Below are 18,936 nucleotides of genomic sequence, written 5' to 3'. Positions count from 1 at the left end.
TGAGCAAAGCGATGTTAGGAACAAAAAACACAGCACTTTAAGTACTTTGTTGATGGCGCAACAGCTAAAGCTGTGGAAAACTGGGGCATTTGGTGTACTTTCATTTTAGATAAGCTGTTTTTTTAAATGACACCTGAACAGCTTCATTAAAAAAAAAAAGGAATATCTAAACGCAAGAGTGTCAATGGCAAAGAAGCTGCATATCCTCCGTTGCCAACAAATGCATTGTATATTATAAAAATATGACAAAATATCGTTATTCATAAACGTTTTTCTTAATAAAAGATTTTCTTGGTCTTGAAGGCAGTCAAAAATACACGTAGATAACAGAAACAATGTTGATCTAAATCTGTGTGAGATTGTTAACATTCTTCGCTTGCTAACTATTCATGCTTGCTTTGCACAGAGGAGGAGGAGGTGGAAGAGGTAGTAGAGGAGGAGGAGGAGGAGGAGGAGGAGGAGGAGGAGGAAGGTAGTACTGCTTATGCTAATATATGTTTGCATGCCAGCAACAAGTAGATATGACTTTATTCTTAACACACAATTGTCAGTCATGTTGTGTAATTATTAGTGTACATGTACCAAAGGAGCATATCAATGCTAAGGAAATTAATGGTTTTGACTGGACAATGATGATAAATGTCAGGGAATACAATGTGATAGCAGATTCTGATGTGATTCATTACACTGAACAGTTTAATGGATGAACCATGTACAAATAACTGAATGAAACATTGACGAAATGAAGAAAACATTTACTAAGGCGGACAGATGAACAATCCCACTCTGTGCCTCTCTGTCATCGGGCCGGGGCTCAGGTGTGGCGAAAACACCTGAGTTATCTGATGCTAATCTAAAGTGGTGTCCTCTGAACGCTCAGAGAGAAACACGCCAGCATACCTTTCTGGCTCCTGTCCTTCAGCAGTGACAGGAGACGGACAGCTATGTGCCCCGGGTCAACTGAGGCCACTCCAGCTCCTTCGTTACTGACAGCGACTGCCTGCCTTTAAATTAGAGACCAACCAGAGGGCAATGTGTGTCACTCAACAATGACACCTGATTGAGCATTTGTGTTAAGACTTGCTACACCAGAGAGCTTTAGAAAAATACTTAATTTAATACCATGGACATGTAAAGAGTGAAAGCTGTATTGTCATTCTAATATTGAACATACAACTTTTAGGAGACTTAGACTATTATAGTTATAAATATCTATCAACGCTAAGATACCGGCCCACAATAATCACTTAAATCAGACACCTTTTTACAGTGTAGAAGACTTAATCTTCCTGAGAGTCACCTGTAACCCTGTTCATCATTCTCCACCTGTCAGCCTGAGCCCTTTCCTACATCACTCACTGTTGACTTAACACTGACCGTCTCACCTTTCAGCAGATGCCTCAGAGGAGAATGATGGAGGTATGGACACATTATTCAAGTACAGAGAGAGTGTGTGACAGAGAAAAATGCTGCTCAGTGGTTCTTTTTTTTTTTTTTTTTTTAAATGTGCTGCCTCCTAAACCAAAACCTTTACTTCTTTCTTTTTATGGACTCACAGAAGAGGCGAAACCCAAGTCAAAGTAAGGACAGAGATTAGGAATAATCAAATTGAAACAAAACAGACACACCGAGATGAAAAGATTTTCATTTCTCCCTCCTCCTCAGGCCTGGTTTTGTGCCCTGCTTGACGGCTCCCAAAATCCCAGAGGGAGAAAAAGTGGACTTTGATGTGAGTTCATCTGGAGACTGATTAAAGTTACTGTGCACCTGCAAACTGTTCCTTCTGGACAGATCGTTGGATTGTGCTTCAGCTCACAGTCCAACTTCTTGCTGTGATTTCAGGACATCCATCGAAAACGAATGGAAAAGGACCTGACGGAGCTCCAGACTCTGATTGAAGCTCACTTTGAGAAGCGTAAGAAGGAGGAAGAAGAGCTTCTTAGCCTCACTGATCGCATCGTATGTCTCACTCTTCTACAGCAATGTGCTTACACAGTTCAATAATTACGTCTTTTTGCCACATTTTGAGTTCACAGGACTTGTTTTGGCCTCTTCTTTTTGTCCTTCAGGAGAAACGCAGGTCAGAGAGAGCAGAGCAGATGAAGATCAGGGCAGAGAGAGAAAGAGAACGGCAGGCCAGAGTAGCTGTACGTATACAAATACAAATAACCTTTACAGATCATATCTGTGAGGCAGTCGAGCTTCCTAAAGGCTGAGAGGACTCTAGGAAGCTGTCAGATGGGGATGTGTGCTTCAAGATATCATCATCTTTTCCACCAGGAGGAGAAAGCGAGAAAAGAAGACGAGGAAGCGAAGAAGAAAGCAGACGAAGATGCCAGGAAGAAGATGATTCTGTCCAACTTGACTTTCACTGGATATAAGGTGATGATTTTCTTTATCTTTGCACACGACATACTGTGCAATCACATCACCACACGTGTCCTCTTCCTGACCAACAGACACAGACCGGGCCAAAAAGACAAACAGAAAGAGAAAAGAAGAAGAAGGTCCTCAGCGATCGACGCAAAGAGTTAAATATCGATCACATGAAAGAAGACAAACTCAGGTAAAATGAAAACAGCAGCAAGAGCTGATGAGTTCATGCTCTCTCAGTTCACCCCCAATACTTTCTATAATCAGTGTCGGATGAGACAATCCAAGCAGCCGGCATTATTCATCATATGAGCACCATGAAATTCACTTTCTTGCTGATGCTGATGCAGGGAAAAAGCGAAGGAACTGTGGGACTGGATTCGGCAGCTGGAGGCAGAGAAATTTGAACTTCAGTACAAGCACACGAAGCAGAAGTATGAGGTAAAGATGCCATACATAAATCCTTTCAGTGTCATCACAATCATTTGTATCTCACCGACACTGTTGGAACAAACAGAATCTAGGACGCAGGCCAAAATATAAACAGACGACAGCAAAAAGATTTACGAGGACATTTACTGACATGCACACAGTATCTGACAGCCAATTCTTCGATCATAAATGGAACTCAGCCGTGATTTAATATCAATACAGCAGACAAACTGATCTACAAAGGCACTATTTACAGAAACTTGAGGCTAGTTAGTGCAACTACTTACTTGTAATAGCTTTTTAGCCTCCTCCCCCAAAGAAAATTAGACTCAAATAATCTGATCGATGTCGAATGAAATAGTACAATTAATTAATCTATGACACATCTAAATATGTGATTTAAATGTCGCATAACATCATAAAATCAAAGGAATTCCACTAGATTCAGACGAAGAGGTGGCAGTTAGTGCTACTCTCTTAAGCTAGGCTAGCTGTCTGTTAGCAGGACTTACTAGGTTAGCAAGTGTTAGCCTTGTTTTTTCTCCATCATGATTGAGGTCAGGTTCAGCTACTGCTTCATGTATGTGGGACGCCAAGCTGAGTTACTCACATGTCAGAGCATCAAAATGAAGCTTTCCATTGCAGGGAACAGACTGGGAGAAGTAGATGCCTTTAGCTTCAGCTAATGCTAGCTGACCATGTAGCTTTACCTTAACAGAACACAGGTCAACAAACCAGAGTGCAGTGACTGCAGCAAGGCGGGGCTCTACACGTCTTGGAGTCTCCTCATTGGTCGTCGTTCTTTCATGAAACAGTCCTCACTTAGGTCCTCAGGAGCACATTGACAACACGGTCCAGTCATAGGTCTAAACAGGGTTTCAACCTCGTCTTGCTTAAATGGTAAAACAAACATCAAACAGTCAGGAACAGGTTTGACCAAATATTTGCTGTATTTTGGTTTTGTAGAAGAGAAGAAGTCACTAAATGTTTAAACACATCTTCTCCACAGGTCACCGTGCTGAGAAACCGGGTCAGCGATCATCAGAAAATGTAAGTCTGTCTATGGATGCTCATATTTTTCATTAGATCGTGACCTGACAGCTAATGATTGTCTGTATTATACAAATTTTAATTGACAACAGAGCAGTCCTTTCATCAACACAGGTAGGAATACAAAATCATAAGTAGAAAGAAACCCTGATGTTCACCCCCTGACCTCCTCATGTTTCCACCTCCTCCTATGTAAGCCTCCCGTCAGCTTCCCTCACCACTCTGGTCTCCATTTGTCTGCAGCGGCGTCAGTAACAGCTGTTTGTGCCAGCTGCCTGACAGCAGACTTAAGTTACGCCCAGCCAAACAGGACTGGGAAAACAAAAAGGGGCGAGCACATGAGAGGTGTTTTAACAAAGGGCAGGCTGGGGTATTTGAACAACATACATGCATTCATTCTCAAAGGAGAGATGGGTTGTAATGGAGGTACAGCAGCTGGGAGCTCTCATAACTGCTATGTGATATCATCTGTGTTAATGTAGCTCTCAATAACACAATGACCGTCCCTGCTGCCATCCAAATCATGTGAATCCTTCCTCCTGATCTCATGTGGGCTGTGTTGCAATGAGGGCTCAGGCTCTAAACAAACTTTAACAGGCTTATGATAGTTCCAGCACAATGTGGCAAAGCAGGAATATTTTATTGCTGTCAAAGCCTTGATTTATTTTCAATTTCTATTGTTCTGCTAAAACGGCTATTATCATTAATTTCTTTTAAGAGCTGACAGCACAATAATGTCAAACATGTTAAAAAACATATTTTATTACAGTCTCACCTACAAGTAGGAATGTACAGTATTCACAGAGAAGCTGCAGAGGTCAGGTAACGCCGCAGCAACAGTCGATAAAGATAGCAATAAGCTATTTGGTAGCAAATCCCCATCAAGCACCAGACAGCTATGAAAAGCTTTCGGTAGCTACAGTATCTGAAGCCAGCAGCAGCTTTCTATAGAGCAGTGGTTCCCAACCTGGAGGTCAGGAACCCTGGAGGGAGTCACAAGATCATTATTTGGGTTGAAAATAAGAACAAAATAAGTTGTAAAATAGAAAATGTTTATTTTTTTTCTGTACCTCTTTGTGCTGCTAAAATTAGCCAATACAATTCTGAAAACTGCCATCTGGTCTGCAGTGCAGTCATTCTGTGCAGGTTCAGATCTGAACGATGAGCATAAACTGCTTCAAAGAAAATGTTAAAGACATTAAATCCAATGTTAAAACCTGAGGGGTTGTTTGTGGTTTTAAACAATGTTGAGCTGTGGTTGAAATTTCCTCTCTGTGACAAGAATCCAAATTCAAATCCGAATTCCTCTCTGCAGCAACAGAGAGTGACTTATTTGCATTTGTTACGTTTGTGAAGTTCAACCATTGAAAGCAAGAGCTGAGTGTTTCCCATGGAAGTGAATATACCAGGCTCAGTATGCAGGACAGGTTAGGTTGGTTGTGTGCTGGCTTACGTGACAGATGTGTGCTGACTTTCACTTTATTCCCAGTTCAAAGGGCGGCAGAAGCAAGCGTGGCCTGAGGAAGTGATATAACACATCAACCTGAGGAAAACCGGCCATTACTGAGAGTAACATAAGCTGCATGATAATGCTTTCGAAATACTTGAACCTGCAAGAATAAATTACAACCTCAAAAATGTCCTCTTAAATGTGTGACCTGTGAAATAATGTGCATGCTGAGTTCATCTGCAGGAATGTGGCAGTGTAGTAGACAGTCTCTGATTTCCAAAATTGAAGTAGAAACTAATTAATTGGTTCTTGTGTGTATGAATTTGTGGTTTAATTAAAAAAAGTCTTTATTTAATAAATCAGACATTGTGTCCCCTTTCTCTTAACTCTGGTTCCTTCACTTGTGGGAACCTGCAGATGAGCACTAACTTCATAGGCAACTATAAAAAGCCACACCCTCTTTAATCAGGTAAAACTGTTCACGCATAATTACTTTGGCAAACCAGTTATTATGATTGGCTGCTTCAGTTCGGTGCATTTTGGCTCTTTCTGGCGTTTTGTATTAGAAACCCAGGCAGGCTTGACAGTGCGCCCACAGTGTTACCAGTTTTCTGTAAATGACCATATAAATCTATCAGTGGAATATGAAATGAAGATGAGAATAGATCTACTGTGCCAGACGCCTCATAAATCTTAACATCGCCGAATCACCCTTGTATTCCCACATGGCTGCTGGGTGGATTATGTGGTCTGAACCGTGGAGGACCAGAGTTCAGTTTAGGTCAACAATTACATAATGCAACAAGCGCAACAACAGCTGCAGTGTGTGAGTCTGAGAGCTTGTTCTTAAGACTCAGAAAATAAATTATAAGGGTGGAGTAAACAGCACTTGAAAGATGCCTTTCTAATCTGCCAAGAAGCATTTCAAACTCTGCAGCCAAATCCTGGAGGGGTGTGAGAAGACATGAGTGTAGTTTGACGAAACTCTTTATACTATACCACTGATTATGACAAATGACTCTTAATGAACTCAATGTTTGGGATTTAATGATTATGCATTAAGTTTTTAATCATCACTACAGCTCGAAGATCTCTGTCAGCTTTATTAGGGACAATACAAAGAGATAATTTCAAGATCACTCATGGAAAAAGATGGATACACCACAAATAAAAGTTGTCTTTACAAAATGTAAACACACATCACGGCTTAAGACAAGGCCAGCGTTTTCATAGCAAACCTATCAACTCTAACCACCAGGAATATCGCCTGTTATCTATGTTAATTTTTCATGTTTCTTCCAATGTTAAAACAGTGATTTCAGTGCAAAATTAAATCTCAACCCTGATGTTATGATCCAATAAAGCAAGCTCATGGTACCAGATTGAACATTGCAGGCACAGACACTGAATTTACATTCAAAGACAGCAGTTTAAACTAGAAAAGCACATACAAACCTGCAGTCTGGTTGCTAACATGTTAACCTTCACCTTCTCTCCTACAAAAGAAAAAGTAACTTTGCAGCATACACAGGGCTACTGCACTGTAAGTAACCATTCACCGATGGAATGGCTACATGGATACATGCATTAAACATCTGGAAGTCTTTGTGAAATGAGCGACGATGCTGCTCGGGCCTCAGATCGCTTACGTCCTGTGAGTGTGCAGAGGTCCTGCGGGTGAGTTACTTCGGTAAATGACATTCAGAGATCCGGTCAGGCCGTCGTGTCAGTCAACAATTTGAACCGACTTGTGAGCCGCCGTGGTGACTTCATTCACAAATGAGGACTTGCTCATCCCTTGCTGCAGGACAAATAGGTAAATATAAATCAATGTTCCACCTCAGTAATTACACTGTGAGTGACACATAAACAATCTTGTGAACTAAACTGCGGTGCGCTCATGGAAATTTATTGACACCTGGAGTTAGATTTGAAATGCCTGTGTACCCTCAGAGAAGTATTATAATGCATCTTAATGTGCCGCCATAGGCCTGCAAACACAAGTGCAAGCGTTTCCTCGAACCTGAGCTACTAGATTCCACGGCTGTGTCACTTTTGTGTCTCACTCACAATCACTGGGCACTGAGAACGCTGCCTTTCTCCCTCAGTTTCTCACAAATACCTGAGAGGGGTGTGGACCTTTGAGTGGAAGGGAGGAAACAGAGAGAACACACCCAAACCCTGACAGATCTTGGCACTGAGGGTTACGCTTCAACTCACCTTTTTGAGGAAGCTTTGTAAGTCTTTTTCTGACCAGAGGCTGTAGAGGAGCAGGGCTGCCGCTTTTCTGGATTTGGGGAAATACCTTAAAGGAGGGAAAGCAGTTGTTAAACATCAGTCTGGACTTGCAGAGATCTAACATGCAAAGAAACAATCCCTGATGAGTCATTGGTGTTCCCCGTATCTTCAATAATCTTATCTATTCTTATAAGGACATACATGCAGGAACATTCTCTCTCTGCTCACATGTAACCTCACCCGTTTTGGCTGAGGTCTTTCAGTGAGTCTATCAGGTTGTTGTCTAGCAGGTGCTTGCCCATCTCAGGCTCCTTTATGAGCAGGTAGTTGGCGGTCTGGCAGGCCATGGCCAGCGTATCATCGGATTCGTTCCCTTCCTTGGTGCCTGCGCGCAGGATTCCCAGCAGCTCCGGGAGGGCTTTACGAGCTGCATTAACAGGAACACAGGACACACAGGCTGTTTAACACGAGCAAACACTTGTAAAACTTGCCAATGATTGTTTGAGATGATGGGTTTCAAGGGAATGAAAAATATTGTAGATTCTAAAAATACTGTTAGATTTTCTAATTTCATATATCTTAATGTTTTAGATGCTTAATCATATTTATGTTTAAAACAAGCGGGTGACATGAGGAGAAAATACCTACAATGAAAATGAATGAATGTTCAATAAAATGAGTTTTGTCTTGCACCTGCTTCTTACCTATGGCATTGTGCAGGTTTGGGTTCTTGGTCAGGTTTCCTACCAAAGCCACTACGTTCTTCTGCAGATTGACTTTTTTTGACTTTAAAAGGGGGCCGAGAACTTGCATGCCATTCAGTTTCTGCACAATGAGCTGACTCATTGCACAAGAGACCTGTGAAACGCATAAAACCATGCAAACCACTTTAAATACATTCCTGTATACATCTATATGAACAAATTTAAAGTTGACTGCTGGTGGGAAAAATATTTACAATGATAATTCAAAGGTAACTTAAACTATACGCAAATCTTCTTTTTTTTCTGATCAGGGTGTAACAGTACAACATGTTTTTTCTTACAATGCCTTCATGTGCGGTGAGATTCTGCAGCGCTCCACAACAGGCTTCCTGTGTTTCTTCTACCTGACTAGAGCCAAGCAGGGACAGGTAACTCTGCAGGGTTTTGGAGTGAATCAGCCAACCTGCCCCGTTTGGCTGCGGATCCTCAATGACTGGGAAGTCAAAGTGGCGCTGGACAAGAAACAGGACAGACCGTTCTCAACATGTAGCTGCTAAAGCGTTTATTTTAGAGAAATGCAGAATTTCACTGAGGGATTTTTAGAAACACAGGATCCTAGGAAACATACCGTCTGGATGGTTTGTAAAACACAGTGCAAACGTTCAAACATGGAAGACACTGCAGCCTAATGTGTGGTTTACAGTGTGTAAAGAAGTGAAAGGTGACACCTTTAGGAACGAGAGAACAAAGTCTCACATTGTCAGAGAAAGCCTTTGAAAAGTTGTAACTGTAATTACCATAATGTTGGTAGAGTTAACAAACAAGTCACACCGAGGAACAGCACTAATGACACACACCAACAGACACTGTCTAGACAAATTGACAGGTAGTTGTGGGTGCTGTCTAGCACTTCTGGTCTGCTGTCATACTACAATTCAAAGTATCCATTAGGCATCATTGTGTCTGCCGTGCACCTTCCCCGTCTCACCTGGTGTTCCAGCGATTTGCTCTGTGGACTGAAGCAGCCGATGGGGCCGGTGTCGCTCTGGCTGTGGTTCCTGCTGACCGGCTTGATCAAAGATGTGATCCTGGTGAACAGAGCCGGAGCCTCGGCCTCCAGCTGGAACGTCAGGTTGTGGAGGATGCACACACAGTTTTCTACAGACTGATTCAACAGATAGAACAACATGCAACATGAGGGCGCAAGTATGATTCAGAGCAACATGTGCGTACACGTGTGTTGTACCTTGGCTTGATGCCTCCATACAAAAGATAAAATAATGACTAATTCAGACGTGCACAGGGTGAGACACAGAGACAGCAACACCTGTGCTAATGCTCAAAAATGCTCCAGCACTAATATAACTGACTGGATTACATTGTGCTGGTGTTGATGTGACGTTGTCCCATTTCTATAAAAATGAACTGAAAATCAGTTTTACTGCCTATTGTGCACTGAGATATTCAGCCAATAATACAGCTGCAATACAGGGAAAAACTGATGAGGCTGGAAGCGCCAAAACGTTGTAACACTGCTAATTACAAAAACGACGTTAAGAGATGATTTAAAGATGAGAGCAAAATAACGATACAAGCAGTTCGACAAGTCTAACTGGTGCCCCATAACCACGACATTAAATAATCTACACTACTGTATAACATTTAGCATTACTAGCCTGCCTATATGCACTGCTCTGTGCAAGACTCAGCGGGGCCTTTTGTAGCAGTCAAACTACTCTGTGCAAAGTCAGCTGCAGGATAGCAGAGGCTTTTTCACGTTGCACATGAAGCTCGTTTACCTTATTATCTGGTTTTCCTTCTTCCACGCTGTCTTTAACATATTTGACCAGTGAGTCGATCAGACCTCGACATTTTCTCATCGCCTGTCTGTTGCTTTGCATCGAACTGCTCAAGTTTCTGTTGAACATAAAATATAAGATGTCAAACAAGTGTTCTGATGCATTGAAGAGCATACACACACATCAATGCGAGAGATATTCAAGGCAAACATATAGACTGCATTTTAAGTAGATGAATTTTGAATTTCAGTAATATTGATGCACTGTTTTGGGTTTACTTATTGTTCAGGTTGAAACACTTGTGGAAAGACTTTTAGGAAAGATTTCCAAAAGCGATTTGACAGAAAATCTTGCTCGTCTGATATTAATTTCACCTTGCTTTAAATGTAAACAATAGTACTGTTGATGTTGATTTTACACACTCAGACTCTGCTGCCTGACGCTCCTGTTTGCAGACAGACTCATAATGAAAGATAATGAAGGCTCAAGCTATGTGCCGCAAAAAAGGATTTATATCAATGAAAGCAGATTAAATATTAGAAATAACTGTCAGCATAATGCGAATACATACAAACTCCGTGCATCACAAACTACAGCTTCGAACATGACCTTAAAGTTCAATGAGCATTTCTTAAACTTCAGCAAAAACATTTAAAACATGAAGGCAGGATTTACTGTAAGGCTGCTGCATTAAACTACATTAGTTTTAGCTGAGTGTTCCTAATAAACTGGCTATGGTGATGATAATTGATCTTAGTGTATTATTACATAACCATGTCAGTTAATAATCAACTTTTATTATGTTGCTCAAAGGTCTAGGGTCAAGAAGATGCACTTTTATGAGCAGATAAATGAATCTGTCACTGTCACTCTATTGCACAATTCATTCATCCCAATTTCAGTCTATGATGTTTATTACAATGGTGGTTATTTGCATTTTTCCAGAGAAAATCACATAATGCTGCCCCGTAGAAAAAAAAAAAAAAAGGGGGTGGGTGGGGGGGGGGGGACTCTCCCACGCTGTATACTCTATGTCCCAGAACATGAAGTTCACCACACCCTCGCCTCTACCTCCACCACACCCCTGACATATAAGAATAGAAATCAACTGCTGGCAGCGTTCAAGAGTTTCGAGTTATAACTTCTAAAAAACATCAGCAGATTGAGAGTGAGCGACCGAGAGAAGACTATTAATAGTAAGCTAGTAGTTTACAGTATCGTCGGTGTTACAGGTGTTACACCCTTCCTTCCACTTACTCACATCCACTATGACTAATTAAAGACTTTCAAACATGTTAATGGAGCAAACAGACTCTTAACCAGTTTCTCTCTGTAGGAAAACATTCCTAAAAGCATGTCAACACAATTCCTCTGTGCACGGGTGATACTGCTGAAACACGCGAGTGTAATGTTTGTATGATGGGCTCCACATAGGCAATAAGATCCTAAGTTTCATGAGAGATAAAGCAAAGGTGCTGACGAGACATCATGTGCTCAGCTGAATTTTTTGCTTGCCTTAGACATGCAGTGGTGTGAAAGAAGGCCTCAGGGTCACTGTTGGTCCGGTCAGGACCTGTTGTGTGAGGCAGGATCACACGCTCCATTAAGACAGGCAGAGCACTCTTCAGCAGGTCTGGTTTCACGCTGTCTACGGAGGACAAATTCCACAGGAGACCTGGAGAGAAAATGAAAGCCTCAGCAGTTTAAGCAGCATGTCAATCACATAGTCATTCACTGCCTGTGGTAAAACTATTTACAGGTATACTACGCAGGATTTTCCTAAAAAACAATGTATAGGCTCAAACAGCAGTAATCCCTTTTAACCTACTACTAAACTACTAGAAGTCTAGAAGTGTGTGTGCTGGTGTATTTGTCCGCAGAGAACCTGCCTTCTGCCTGTATTTTCTCATTTTCTTATTATTTTGCTGTGGTCAGGATGTTTCTGGGCCGCACCCTTCGCTAGATGGGTGTGTAACCCCCACCCAATAACAGCACACAGGTGAGGTCAGGACTCCATAAAAGATAACGACCAGGTGCCAGACCGTAAGCAGCACACATCCAAGAGGAAGCTACAACGTGGCGGACACAGTCCCGAAAACTGTTTGCAAACAGGAACCATCAATTTCTGCATCGTGTACCTTTAAAAACCAGTTCTGTCCAGTGGTTTAATCAGTGGAAAACCTGAGTAGGCTGAACACAGAACTAAAACCTAATTTTCTGGACGTTTCTAATGCTGAGATGCAATCATAGTTGAAACATTTAACACCTTTGCATCTCCATCAACATTTAACTTTATCATGGGAACAGGAGTAAGGGGATGTTGACGGCTGCCTCTTATGCTAACGACACTTTGTAGAGTGAAAACATGCAGGAATAACTTGGTGATTGGCAGCAGGATCTAAACAGGGTTATGTTATACACACATAGATGTGGCTCTCTGTCTGTCTTGTTTGCATGGATAGGTGTGTGTAAGGTGTGTGTATGTACACACATGTACTGTATAGGGTTGCATAAGAGCTAACTGTACCTGTCAGCTGTTTCTGTATCTCTGCAGAGTCTGTGTCTCTGAGCAGAGCCACAGCCTCTTCGATGCCACCATAGCGATGGATCTCCTCTTTGCTTTTGGTGCTTTTAAAGGACAGGTTACGGAGGGCAGCCGAGGCTGTCTGGTTCACTTGTAAACTGGGGCTGTGCAGCAGAGCCACCAGGGGAGGGATCCCATTGAGCTTCAACACCTGCGAGACAAAAAAGGCGAAAGCAGTTAGCACAGCTGAGGAACACAACGCTTTACTACAATGCAAATGACGGTGATTTATTCCATACGAGGGCTACATATGACAGGTTACAATGAGTTAAACAGTACTTTGAGAAAATTCCAGATAAATGAACGCCTGAAAGAAAGCCTGAAACACAGACTGGGAAAAGTGGGCAACTGCCCAGGGTCCCAAAACCCACAACAACCCCACAAAAAACAAGTTTACTGCATGTGAGGGTCCTTAAGATTTCCACAGAATCAAACAATGTTTTTTGATAAAACTTGGGGTCAGCATTTTAACAGCAACAGTCATTCAGTGCATTACCATCCTGTTAAGTACTTCTCTATATAGTAGTTTTCATTGTTGGTGGTGGAGTTCGCCATTCCTGCACAGGATTCAAATTACCGATCCACGACTGAGGGACTCGCAGGAAGTCTCACATTTATCTCACTGATAGGAGATATCATATCAACGCTTTATTAAGTTACTGCTGATGCAAAGCAAACATTTCTTAATGCTGCTGCTTCACATTTCAGCATTAATGTACTGAAACACAGGGTGGCTTTTGTTACTAAAATAACATCATATTCCAGCTAGTTTCGCCTAATGCAAAACAGTTAAGGAGTGGCCAGAGACCTCGGCTGAGCCAAACTTTCCAATCCAGGCAGGCAGTTTGCTAATTTTTAAATTGTGCATGTGTGTTGATTTGAATCAAACTGCCTCACTGAAACCCTGAGGACAGGATGGAGCGCTGTGTGGTCTGTGCGACTTTTGGAGGTGGAGTTACACACGCTGCACATGGTGGGAGGTCAGAGGGGTCAACAGCAGCCCAACAACAACTGTTCGCCCTGTGGCCCTCCAACAGGCTGACCCAGTGATGGTCAGCAAGGTCTAGTTTGAGGAATGTCTCACTTCAAAATGAAAATGTTACCCTCAGATGGAAATGATAAGCAGTCTGACAACACGATAAGATACGAAGACAAAACACCTCCTCTTTGGCACTCTCATCAATGAAGGTGTTGTGCTGTATGTAGGAAGCGCCGCAGTGCTGATAGGTCTCGCCTTTGGAAAGATACTCCACAGCCTCCTTCATAGTGATATCAGCAACTCCACCGCTGCTATCGGACCGGCAAGAAAAGCAACACAAAGGAAATGCTGTTAAAACACACGGAGAGCATGTGAGAATAGTATGTTCATTGACAATATTTCATAAGTATAATATGAAATCCTCCCCGCTCACCCAGAATCTGCTTTGCTCTTTGTGGTTCCATCGTCAGCAGGAGGCTTTGAGGATGTTTTGGACACATCAGCTGGGCTGCACACGAACTGCGAGTTTGTTTTGGTCTGAGCTGTGCCATTCGCAGCGAGCACAGGCGGACGCTGGGAGATGGTGCTCACGATAAACTGGCTCCTGGATTGTGCCATCCTGTTTGTGCTGCTGCTGGAGAGGAGTCTCTTGGAAGGAGCGGAGCGTTTATTCATGGAGCGATGAAAGGCCAGATCCGGCTCGCTGCGGCTGGTGTTGAACTGACCGGCCTTCATGAAGCTGACAGGGGCGTAACTCTTCTCGTACTGATAGGTAGAAGCTGCTGTGCTCCTCTTCACAGTGGATCCCTTGATGCCGTTGACTGCTTGCCGGCTGATGTAGTTCTCAAGACTGAGCTGCAGAGCCAAAGAATACATGTGTTTGTAATGAAAGATAATCTCGTCTTATGGATGCATATTTCACGGAGAGCTGCTGACATGGAGCTGGCAACGGCAAATCAACTTGTGAAAGAGCTTTTTGGTGTGCAGCCCTGTGGGTTGCTTATACAAAAGACTGGCAGCAGCTATGGGAGAGGTTGGTAAACGCATCTTGAGCAGCGACCAGCAGCTCTACGGCGAGCTGCAGACAGACACAGCGAGCTGTCCGTCCATCCGTCCACAAAAATTCCTTCACCCTTTGTCGGCCACAGTTTTTGCCCCAGGAGGCAAAACTTAGCCATGGAGGTCAGGTGTTTATGAGTGTGTGTGAGTGCATGAACGTGTGGATGCATGCACGCACTGGTCGCAGCTATGCGCACTTGTTGTGTGCTGAGACAGAAAGCCTCTGGAAAGATTTAGAAACAGGTTTTTGAGGAAGAAATGGGAGAAAAGTCAACTGGGCGCAACACCACTCCAACCTGTTTCTTATTGTCGGCACTCGACCCTCACAATACACACGGTAACATAAAAAACTGCAAAAGAAAATTCACGCTATCACGGATATTTCATAAATTAGTTCTGCAACAATGATGCACATAACATGGTCTTCATGTAACACAGAACACTTTCACTTTGATCTACTGTGAGCTAAGAGTCAGCCAGTCAGATTTTTAGATTTTGACATTTTTTTCCACACTTTTTCACAATTTTTTCACTTGATTGATTGATTAGTCAATTAGTCGTTTGAATGAAAATTAATAGGCAATGATTTTAATAATCACTTTATCCGGTCAAAAATATTTGCTTTGCCATATTTTTTTTGTCATATATCAAAGTAAATGAAATATGTTTGGGTTTTAGACAGTCAGTTGAACAAAACCAGCTCTATGATGAACATTTTTCACAATTTACAGACACTTTATAGATAAAACAAATCAATTAATTGAAAGAAATATTTGGAATATTAATCAATAATGCTGTCTTTAAGCGCAGCCTTAATCTAATCTTTAAATGCGTCTACACACTGTAAAAAAAAATGTTAATTCAAACACATTCATTTCTCAGCCTGATAAATGAGTCGTTGATGAGTTGTTTTGACACAAACATCTCAGACACAATCCTCTGTGGCTGCAGCCTCTATGGCCTCGCACTCATTTTCTCCATGACAGCACTGTGATGGCAGCACAACCAGTAGAGTCACTCCTGCCAGTTCATGGTGTGATAGAAAAATAGATAAGCTCCATAACTTACAGTGTTAGAGAGGCCATTCCCGAAGAAGACGCTTCCATTTGACGTGCTCGACAGTGACTTTGAGGCATCAACGAACACAGAGTCATACACAGGGCCTGAGGAGAAACATGGAGGCTTATCAGCTGTTATCACATATGTAGTACATATCTGAGCTCAGTGTCACTGATTTACTGCTTTTCTTTAAGCCAAAAAAAATCGACTGCTCAGTAAGCTGGTGGGTTAAAGATTACAAGTCCTGGGGAAATAAATGAGGAAGGGAAGTAAAAACGGTCGTGCGAGCACTGCAGACTAATAGTTAGCAGAAAACACAGGTCCAAAAGTGTGAGCACTGATTGTGGATCAGCGTGGATTCTTGCTTCATACATCTATATTTAAACAGAACTATTTAATATAAAAAGTCAGACTTCTAGACACTGTGGATGACAGAATAAAATAATGTACTGTTGCTGATCTGATTTTTATAGAGGCCTCTGCTTTCAAGTGTCTTCTGTCTTTGATAAATGCTTTTTTTCCACCCTGTAAATCAGTTTCTTTTGCTCAACATGCTTTGGAGTGTAACATTTAGAGATTTAGAGAAATCCAGGAGCGAGCCAGGATTAACAGAAATACTGAGGTCACATGTCCCCTCTGGCCATCCTCAGAAAGATTTGACAAACCAAAAACAAAGGTCTCCAAAGTTGTAACCTGTCACAAATTTGTGTAATTACTTGGATTTGACACATTCAGCTAACTGCTCAGTTACACCTACACAAATTTAATTCCCCAACATGAATGAACAACACATCATCAGTAAGGGAAAAAGGTTGTTTGGCAGAAACTTTCAGGCCTTTATTATCATTTTGTTGGGCTACAAGTAGTCAAATTAAACATACTGAGTCTGTAAATACTGTAAAATCACTCCAACTCCTCATCAGTGCCAGGTAACCAGAAATCTTGCAGGGAAATTATTAGGAAATTTTGGACCATTCATATAAAGCATTACATGTTGACTTCCCAACATAAAGGTTTTCTTATGGAAAAATACTGAATCCTGGAGGAAAAACAGCCTCCCAAAAGTAAGTTTAAAAACTCAAAAAACAAGCCCCTCAGGGTCCTGCGGCCTGCAGCTCTTACTTGTTGGAGATAAAGAAGCGGATCCATTCCTGCTGCTGCTGCTGTGCCTGGACTTGGTCCTCCGGACACTTTGCACTTGCTCCAGGACGCGCTGCTGGCCCGATCGGAACTGGTTCACTGACGGCAGAGCCAGCGACGTGTCGTCCGCGCTCATGACGGACATGACGGACTTCAGCGGCTCCAGGCTCGTCATTTTTTAATTCAGTTTTTAAACTGCGGCCCGACCGCAGCGTCCAAGCGAGGCTCGTACGGGAAGCCTGTCAGCTGCGGAGTGTGGATGAGGTAATAAAAGCACACCTTGTCCTGCCCTGCGCGATTAGACCGCGCCCATGCAGACGCTGAACGCCTGCAAGACGGAGCTGCAGCCAGGCGCGATCAGCCTGCTCTGTGCGTCTGTCTGACTTGTCTTGACAAATACTTCTGGTGGGATGCAATTAGGTGCATTTACTCACTTTTGAGGCGCTTTACTTCTCTTCTTATCGTGCAACTTTAGTAACTACAAGCACATTTTCATGGTTCCAGCCTCTCAGATGTGGTGACTTGCTGCGCTTCCTTTGAGGTTTGGACTATTGGTGGTGCAAAACAAGGATGGTGAAGGTGTCACTGTGGGTTAACTGTGATGACCTTTCTGATTATTTTACTCATTTCTACAAACCAAACAATCAATCGATTAGTGGAGAAAAGACTCAGTTGATTAACCAAGTAGAGCAGTTCACCTCAAACCAAACAGAGCAGTAAGATCCTGCTTTTATAATAATTCATGAGAAATAATAATCCGATGATATAATATATAACAGTATCACAGTCACGGGGGACATTTTTCTGCACTTCTGTACTTTTACTTTTAATTCTTTAAATACATTTTCCTGATTATGCTTTCAAACATTATAATGCAGGAGCGTGACTTGGAGTATTTTTATAATATGGTACTAGTACTTTTACAATGCACTTGCAGTAAAGGATAGGAATACTTCCTCCACTGCTGCTCTACATTTCTGCTTCACCATGTTTGCAGAGGTAAATGTTCTACTGACTCTACTACACTTATTTGACTGCTACAAGGTTCAAAAGTTCGGATTAAAATTTCCATCCAAGGCCTAAAGCTTCTAAAATGCATCACTTGTAATAAATATAACACATATAGAAATAATGCTATATTTAAACAACCTGCCAGTGTATTTACTTGTTAGCTGCACCTCATGTACCTACAACATAAACAGCTGCCTCCAACTTACAATGTATAAGTAAAGATACTTTAATGTTAATGTAAAAGTACAACAATGTAAAAATACTCCAGCACAAGTCCTGCATTCAAAATCCAAGTGTTATCAGCAAAATGTACAAAAAGTACCAAGACCAAAAAAAAAAAAAAACCCTTTGGCTGCAAAATGTGACTGATTTCTTATTATATCTGATATTATTTGCTTTTTAATACGGATGCATCAGTGCTAAGTAGTATTTTACTGTAGCTGGTTGAGATTAAGCTACTTTTAACTTCTTTACACACTTCCCAGCAGGGACAAATCTGAGAGGTCTCAACATGATTAACAGAGCAAGAGAGAGGAAAAAAATTGGGCTACACCCATTTGCGTTAATTTCTTGGACTTAAAACTTCAAAACAAATAAATAAAACTGAGAAATAAAATCTGAGATTTTTAGAGGAGAAAACACTCTTAGATCACAAGCCTAGAGGGCTGGAAACTAATGCTATAATACTAACAGTAAGGAGCATTTTCCACATTTATCATGTGTTGTTTTAAATAAAATCTTAATCTGAAAAGTAGCTCGTAATCATAACTGTGAAATCAATGTAGTGCAGCAAAAAGCACATATTTCACTCTTTGCATAGAGTTCTTCTACTTTTGATATTTCAAGTTTATTTTAATGATAATACTTCTATACTTTTACCTTAAAAAAAAAAAGTGTAAATGTAAATGTGAAAGAATTCATACTGAGTTGGTACTTGAAGTTAAGTGAAGGACTGAAGTGTTTCTTCCGGTGCAGGAAAACCAAAGGTCTGTGAACCACAAGGTCAATGACGGCCTCATTTCCTCATGTTTTAAACTCCTGTAAAGTTAAATCTAGGT

The 18,936-nt window shown here is 41.7% G+C and overlaps 2 protein-coding genes across 4 annotated transcripts; one reads left to right on the top strand and one right to left on the bottom strand.

The window, feature by feature from the left end:
* Positions 1 to 945: 945 nt before the first annotated feature.
* On the top strand, positions 946 to 5,613 carry tnnt2b (troponin T type 2b (cardiac)). Its single transcript, XM_076747518.1, has 10 exons — positions 946 to 1,419; positions 1,559 to 1,580; positions 1,666 to 1,729; positions 1,843 to 1,959; positions 2,070 to 2,147; positions 2,281 to 2,382; positions 2,460 to 2,566; positions 2,724 to 2,814; positions 3,815 to 3,855; positions 5,345 to 5,613. Exons 4-10 carry the CDS (start codon positions 1,861 to 1,863, stop codon positions 5,382 to 5,384), a joined length of 558 nt encoding a protein of 185 aa, XP_076603633.1. The 5' UTR covers positions 946 to 1,419; positions 1,559 to 1,580; positions 1,666 to 1,729; positions 1,843 to 1,860; the 3' UTR covers positions 5,385 to 5,613.
* Positions 5,614 to 6,419: 806 nt separating this feature from the next.
* On the bottom strand, positions 6,420 to 17,102 carry pkp1b (plakophilin 1b). 3 transcript variants are annotated; one of them, XM_076748352.1, is made up of 13 exons: positions 16,850 to 17,102; positions 15,737 to 15,831; positions 14,043 to 14,464; positions 13,791 to 13,920; positions 12,574 to 12,781; positions 11,562 to 11,721; positions 10,047 to 10,164; positions 9,236 to 9,412; positions 8,589 to 8,759; positions 8,248 to 8,401; positions 7,784 to 7,970; positions 7,526 to 7,610; positions 6,420 to 7,106 (listed from the first exon to the last, which is right to left on the bottom strand). In XM_076748352.1, exons 1-13 carry the CDS (start codon positions 17,040 to 17,042, stop codon positions 7,032 to 7,034), a joined length of 2,175 nt encoding a protein of 724 aa, XP_076604467.1. In that variant the 5' UTR covers positions 17,043 to 17,102; the 3' UTR covers positions 6,420 to 7,031. The 3 variants fall into 3 exon arrangements, with proteins under 3 accessions (XP_076604467.1, XP_076604475.1, XP_076604484.1); XM_076748360.1 differs by having other exon boundaries at positions 13,791 to 13,917; XM_076748369.1 differs by lacking the exon at positions 8,589 to 8,759.
* Between the last annotated feature and the right edge of the window lie 1,834 nt (positions 17,103 to 18,936).

Source organism: Chaetodon auriga, chromosome 2 (genome assembly GCF_051107435.1).
Source record: "Chaetodon auriga isolate fChaAug3 chromosome 2, fChaAug3.hap1, whole genome shotgun sequence".
NCBI classification, from domain to species: domain Eukaryota; kingdom Metazoa; phylum Chordata; class Actinopteri; order Chaetodontiformes; family Chaetodontidae; genus Chaetodon; species Chaetodon auriga.
Note: the sequence above shows the minus strand (reverse complement) of the source record. Positions and strands in the feature narration are given on the sequence as shown.

Coding starts and splice junctions, on each gene's coding strand:
- tnnt2b (XM_076747518.1), top strand. CDS start 1,861: ATGGAAAAGGACCTGACGGAGCTCCAGACTCTGATTGAAGCTCACTTT. Junction 2,815..3,814: donor ACACGAAGCAGAAGTATGAG/GTAAAGATGCCA, acceptor TCTTCTCCACAG/GTCACCGTGCTGAGAAACCG. Junction 3,856..5,344: donor GTCAGCGATCATCAGAAAAT/GTAAGTCTGTCT, acceptor CTTTATTCCCAG/TTCAAAGGGCGGCAGAAGCA.
- pkp1b (XM_076748352.1), bottom strand. CDS start 17,042: ATGACGAGCCTGGAGCCGCTGAAGTCCGTCATGTCCGTCATGAGCGCG. Junction 12,782..13,790: donor ATGAGAGTGCCAAAGAGGAG/GTGTTTTGTCTT, acceptor TTTGTCTCGCAG/GTGTTGAAGCTCAATGGGAT. Junction 9,413..10,046: donor AAGGAAAACCAGATAATAAG/GTAAACGAGCTT, acceptor CTGTTGAATCAG/TCTGTAGAAAACTGTGTGTG.